Below are 6,962 nucleotides of genomic sequence, written 5' to 3'. Positions count from 1 at the left end.
TGTGTGTGTGTGTTTGCGCAGATCACGAGCAACCCCTGACGGCGTGCCGGAGAAAAAGTCGGGAAAAAAGCCAACTCTGCTATCCAGAGCGTGTCGTTTTATATCACTGGAGAATTGGAATCGAAGCGGCGCGAGCGCGCGCGTCGATGTTAAAACGACCCTATAAAGTCCCATAAAAACACCGCGACCGACGTATACGTATTATCCTACCTCGCATACCGACCGTAAACTTGAGTTAAACTTCAATCCCAGGTTTCCAGATGCAAACGCGAAACTGCTAGCCTCCCTACAACACTACAGACGAGTGTGCCCACATCTAACTAAATGCATCATATTAATCTATTTGCGAGCAGATGCAGCGAATCAGTCCATTTTGATTACCGAAAACATGCGTTATTTATCGTAGACTAAGCTTTCTAAAAATCGTAGAAAAAACAATACAATATTATGCTACGCTATTCTAATCGGTACTGACAATAAAAGTCTATAATATTAGAGTCGACAATTACAAATACAAATCGACAATTACAGCATACAAGTTGACAATTACAACATACAAATTAATTTTTTTTTAATATATTTATGATTTAAATATATTCCTGTTGTATTCGAATAATTCGACGTCGAAGCGTGTTTCCAGCCCCGCTGTGAATGATATTAAAACGCGCGGTTACGATGCGCGCAGGGTGAAAGTTTAATAACCGTTGGTCGCCGACACGGCCGCGCTCGGCTTTCAATCTACAAGCGGATTATAATTTCTAGCCGACGCAATTTGAAGTACAGGTAGAGGTATGGCCGGGAACGCGTCCGTCGCGTCCTGCAACAACCGCTTAATTAACGGCGCGGAAAGTAAGGGAAAAAGGAAGATGGTGGATTGTGGGATGAGATGGGGTGGGAAAAGAAGTGACGGCGCGATGGGATGGGATACGTCGGTTATGGGATTTGGTAATGAAATTCGGTGGAGAGTTTGGCGGCTACGGTGATACATCATTCCGCCCTGCTCCTGCTCTGCACCCCGTTTTCGCCCTCCGTCGTACTTCTCTTGAGCTTTAATGCCAACGTAGCGGGTGAAGAAAGGACGATTCTGAAGTATGTGGGGAGGGGGGGGGGAAGGAAGCGAAGAAAGAGCAGGAGTGAGTGAACCGACTTCGCTAATGCCGCAATTTCGTCGTCCTTCTTCTACCGTCGACTTTTTTCCTTAATGATCATGGCTCACTTGACGGCGTGGAAAAACTTTTGGTCTTCCTCCAATAAAAGTTGGCACGTGTTTCCACGCGACGGTGAATAAACGTCTCAGCGATTATGGCGCCGGTTCAACGTCCGACTTGACAGAAAACTTTGTTAATACGCCAGATCGATAGAGAAAGTTCCGCGACATATGTATGTATGTATGTGTGAGTATGAGAGAAAGTTTGCCATAGAATTTGACCTGTCGAAATCATCGGGATTAAACGAATGTTGAGCATGAAAGAATCTTGATTTTGATCAATCATTCGATTGCCTAACTCGAAAGAAAATCTAGAAGTTTGACGCAAATACTTATTCTATAGAATATATAATCGTTGTGAGTAAAAAAACGACGTACTATCTAGACGAAAATATTACATAAGCCATTCATATTTACAGCTTTCATTATATTTCTGTTTTCTTTACTAACTAATTTCAACTCACAAGTTATAAAACAACACTTTTGTCTCCCGCTTTTAATATATTCCTTATACTATTGTATATACTTTTTCATTACATTGCTTTTTGCCCGGTAGTGATTTCTTTCATTCGAAGTATAATTCAATTATTCTGGTTCACGTGTTCTTACCTTTTCTGGTTTTATCCGGCGACGTGGGCGAGTCGGCGTTCGCGTGAATCGAGGCCGTTGTCGGGCCAGAAGATAAAGTCGACGACGAGACCGCCGGCGTACAGGACGCAACAGGACTGGCGGCTGCAGCCGGCAGCAGAAGTTTTCTCTTATGGTTGCAGAGCTTGGTCATCTCCCGCGTCTTGCCCTGATCCGGGCTCCAAGGTCGCGTCGCAACCTGAAATAACAAGAATGTGCCACTCGTTATTCGTCTGATCGTATCGCAGCCAAGTGTAATGAGCTAACTTTGAAACACATGAAGAAAGTCGAATGTCTCTTAGTTAGAATTTTGATATTCTTAGGGGTCTACTTAGAGTATCAATTTAGAATATTTGGAGGTCGATCGTTGAAATCATCAAGGATTTCGCTAAGAATCTTTCATCGGTTAAATCTGACTAATCGATGTATGGAATGTGGCATTTATTATTCACAATTAGCATATTAATACGCAGCGTATCCTGCAAAAATAAAAAGATGACTTCCTTTGTCTCTGATCATCGAGCGAACTATAATTGGCGAATATCGATATCAGTGAGCGAGAAGGAATCGTACAAGGCGAAAAGAGGAGAGGTGAGAGAAAGAAAGGAAGACTTAGAGAGTCGATGGCCTCAGACTGACGACGCTCATGAATCTCATGATCGATGCGCGATGCTATGAGCGAAGTTAAAACGCGTCCGAGTTGGAAGGCCGCAGGCCGATGCCCATAATGGCTCCGTGTTACTTGTCAGCTCGGGAGACGTTTCTCAGCAATTTACGACCGCAAACACGATGCCATTACCAGTGTGTCGTAAATAAGATCATACCGCTTGATATATAAGAAATATTCGTAAAACCCGCTGCGCGAAATGTTAATTGTCGTGGAGTTTTTCCAGCAATCGTCGCAACGATCATCGATCGCAAAGCGAAGTAACTAATAACGACGAAAAGGCAGCGTGGTATTTGGCACTATTTTCAAATTCAAGAGTAAGGTAAATCAAATTGAATTATAAAATATGAAATTAAAAGCTCCGAGTAGAGCAAACTAAATACATATTTCATGACAGAAACTGGTAATATTCGAGGATACACGCGAAAGTGATGGATGTGAATCATTGAATCTTGCCAAAAGGAGACGCGCGCGAATTCGTCGCATGAGAGGATAGCTGGCAGGTTAATTAAGAACGATCCAAATACGGCGATGAGATTATAGCACTTGTGACGATGCGGCGGTCGGCCTTGTATCATCGAGAATCCAACGAGTCGTCGCGCCGACGATGTAATGACGTACGCACACCAGCGGTTTAATCAGAACGTGTTTTCTGCGACTGGCCTATTATTTATTCCTCTTCTGGTGAGACGCTCATCAGCGACGATCACTTTACTAGCTAATCACGCCCACTCGCAATACCGAGGAGAGAAAAGGGGGAGGATCTGCGTTGTGACACAACCCATCTTACAAATATTGCAGATCAAAGATGTACCGTCGTGACGAACACATACACGGAGGCTAAAGAATTATAATTTACTGTCGAATCGATGAGACTTTTTTTTTTATTGAGAAGGAACAGAGCAATAATTGTGACATCCACCGGAAAGATAAATCTTTTAAGGACAAATATTATGGATCATATAAATAAAATATCTATAAAAAATTACCATATAAAAATTACTGAGTACCGCAAACGTATATGCGATGTGGTGAAAAATAAAGTTTTTTTCTCCTTTCAAAAGTCATCCGCATTCTTTGCAAAACGAAATCCCTGCAGGCATATATGTATCACGCGCGAAAATTTAATCCCTTTTTTTTATTCACGCTCGCGCTCGAGCTGTACTGTTGCGGTTACATCGGTTACGTCCTACGATTACATGTATGTGTGCGAGCGAGGCTATGTACGCAAGGTGTTTGCATCACTACCTAAATAATCCTCGTCACCGAGAGAGTGCATACACGCTCCGCCGCCGCTTTCCACGGCATTATTTCCCGTCACACGCCGCCCGTTGCACGCGAGGTAATCACGACCGGCGACCGGCGGCGGAAACCGCGATTTAATCCTTTTTCTCGGACGCAAAATGAGACGCCGTACTGCGACAGCAACGACTTTAATACGATAGCTTTTACCCGTTCCCTTGTGCCTGGATGAATGTAGCGAGAGAGTCTATCTCTTTCTTTCTCCCTCTTGATTAGACGATCTCGAAAGGGAAAATAAAACCGCGCTGCGCTGGCTGTAATTACCACGCCAACGAGCCAGCTAGTACACGTAATGTTTCCACCGGTTTTACATAAAATTATTTTATATAATAGGTTACTGTACCGCTATATAATCGGACGTATTATTACATCGGAAGAAAATGAAATTAATACTGCAAACTCTTTGAAATGTCCAGAAACAGATACGTAATAAAGTTTTTTTTTCCACGTGGCTGGCACACAGAAAATAAAGTACAACGAGTTTATTATAAAATGCAATAACACTCTTATTTTTCACACATATATATATATATATATATATATAGAGCAATGATTCTAATTATAACGTCTCCGATAAAATTTAATGATAATGGGACAAAGAAACTAGTTAGAGACGTAATAAATCTGTTGTGCAATCTATTCGAAGGCATAACATTTAAATCTCCTTATTTACCAATACTAAGATGTTCGTAAATAACGCGTGTTAATTATCCGCGTAAAACGAACCAGAGGGACACAATTCGTACGTGGTATTTGTGCTCTAACATCGTAAATCGATATATATTCTCGTAACCAATGCTCGAGCACATAAAGCTTCGTACAACTCACCGAGGGTATCCCGTTCTTCGATCGCAAATACACGACGATCTTCAGGAGTCTTATTTCAAGAGAGGTAAATCATCGGGTGCCACCACACGTCCGCCAACTCCGGATCTCGGGGCCCCAATCAATTCCACGGGCGCATAGCAAGCACAGAGCCCCTATTCCTCTCCCGATGAGACGCGACGCGCTGACCTCGAGGTCGTTAAATTAAATTTATGCCAGTCCCGTCGCACTTCCCTGCCCTCTCCTCTCCCCTCCCCTCCCACGCGAACGTTCTTGCGTACCGTACACGTTTATCGTTACAGTGCGACATTACACTGAATTAACGTAACAAGGCTATTAGTCCGCGATTTTACGACTTTAATTGTGACAGCGGGACCAACCACGCTCATTCCCGAGCCTCACAAATTGGCTCTCGAGACAATCGCGTAGAGGCACGTCGTACCGTACACGTCGTACGTTCCTGTCAACTGCGGATAATTAAACTCGCGTACGTACGTTAGTATATACGTACGTAAATATACGATTGTTTGTAGGCAACGTTCCCAGAGAATGTCGACTCACGGGCTGAGTAACTACGTCGTCTCTTTCGGGTAACAAGTGGCAGCTCATTCGTTGCAGCCAGCAAAAATGTTTCACTAAACGCCGAACTAGATATTGTATATATAATTGAATGAAACGGCGAACACGTCGGTTACGTAAAGTCACGTCGTTTAAAGCGAGGCCGAATCAATTATCGGAATCTCTCACAATTGTTCAGTTATTATGAATTTCCTGCGCGACGAGCGCAGTGCAAAATAAAAGCGTGCTAGGTAATTTGATTATATATGCAGCACTTAAATATATACAGCTATCATTTGTATTTATTGTAATAAATTTGTAATAAATGGTAACGGTATTGGTAAAGTAAAGCTCAACTGTTGTGTTACGCGTGGCGCAATCGATTAACAATAATTTTAAGATAATTGATTTTAAACCCATTTTCATGTTACGACGTTGTACAGCTTTTTCATTTTACGGGAATTCTCGTGACAAGAATATAAAATTTTATAGAGAGAAAAAGAGAAGAGATTCGCGTTATTAAATTCTGCCACTATTAAAAGTCTCGTGTCAAAGCCGGTAATATGGATCGACAATGAATGTTCGTCGACATCAATGCGAATATCTAATTTACGATCGACGACGCTGTGTTCCCGCATTAATATCGCCATTATTGAACTCAAGCAATTGTCGGGCGTAATGAAAGGTGCCTCCGTGTCTACAATCGTCTACAAAGAGCATTTGGCGTTCGCTGTTGCAACGCAACATTATGAAACAAGATGCAACGATGTGCAATTTAATCGAATTCCTGTAAATTATACATGTTTCCAAGAATAACATGAAAATCAAAGTTGCCAACTCTGTTAAATATTATCGTTTAACAATGAAAAGTGAATTACGTATTAATTGGCAATTTAAATAATTTGGATTTAGAAGTATTGTACGAATGAACTAAATAATACCAGCATTCTTTGAATAATGAATCAATAAATTGACGACTGAAAATAGACCCGCTCGTATGAAGAGTCTCGGAGATATTTAGGTCACTAGATATCGGCAGTTAATTAATTCATTAATTAGCAACTCTTCACTGGTAATTGCGTGCCCGCCTCCATTTCTCACAAAAGGTGCTTACCTTGATTACGACACGTGTAGATGTATACGTATGCATGCATATATATATATGTACTTGCTTCCGAATATTCAATTAATCCCCTAATGAACGACAATTACATAGACTGTGGTATTACACGCACAATGTGCACCCTTGTCTTATTATAGATCGCAGAGTCAACAGGGGAGAGATGATAAAATCGAAGGTACCCGCACATCACAGCAAGCTCGGTGAGCTGTGACAGTTTCAGAAGTCAATCGTCGGCAACGTGGGCGTCGTCGCAATGTCGCATCGAACGATCCGGGAGATTACCGTAGAGAGGGAAAAAGAAGCGCGATCTATGCTTGGTAATCCATCGATGATCATCTGGTTGGCTAAACTGATAGTGATTCATTACGCGATAAGTCATTCGCGTAGGATACAGTGGGAAGGAAGGCTTTATGTCAACGTCGCTCGTGGTAGGAACGAAAGGGAGCGCGTGCTACGTGACGCTCGCTTAATTACCACTTGTTCATGAACGAGTGACCCGAATGATCATGCCTCTCCATTATCTATCACATGAGACACCGATGAAAATAAACGTTACAACGTAACAAAATAATCCACAATCGCAGCAAACAGAATTATAATCGAGACAGATACATGAATGAAGGAAGACACATCTCTCTCTCTCTCTCTCTCTC

At 42.1% G+C, this 6,962-nt stretch overlaps 1 protein-coding gene across 1 annotated transcript in view; it reads right to left on the bottom strand.

Moving 5' to 3' along the window:
- Positions 1-5,237, bottom strand: part of LOC105626111 (mucin-17-like) — a 16,219-nt gene extending 10,982 nt beyond the window's left edge. The window contains exons 1-2 of the mRNA XM_012207423.1: positions 5,190-5,237; positions 1,817-2,033 (exon numbers count right to left, since the gene is read on the bottom strand). Coding sequence (XP_012062813.1) covers positions 1,817-2,033; positions 5,190-5,237 — 265 coding nt within the window. The remainder of the gene's footprint in view (positions 1-1,816; positions 2,034-5,189) is intronic.
- Between the last annotated feature and the right edge of the window lie 1,725 nt (positions 5,238-6,962).

The sequence above is a fragment of the Atta cephalotes genome (assembly GCF_000143395.1).
Source record: "Atta cephalotes unplaced genomic scaffold scaffold00004, whole genome shotgun sequence".
In the NCBI taxonomy this organism is placed as follows: domain Eukaryota; kingdom Metazoa; phylum Arthropoda; class Insecta; order Hymenoptera; family Formicidae; genus Atta; species Atta cephalotes.
This window is presented reverse-complemented; position numbering and strand designations above follow the sequence as displayed.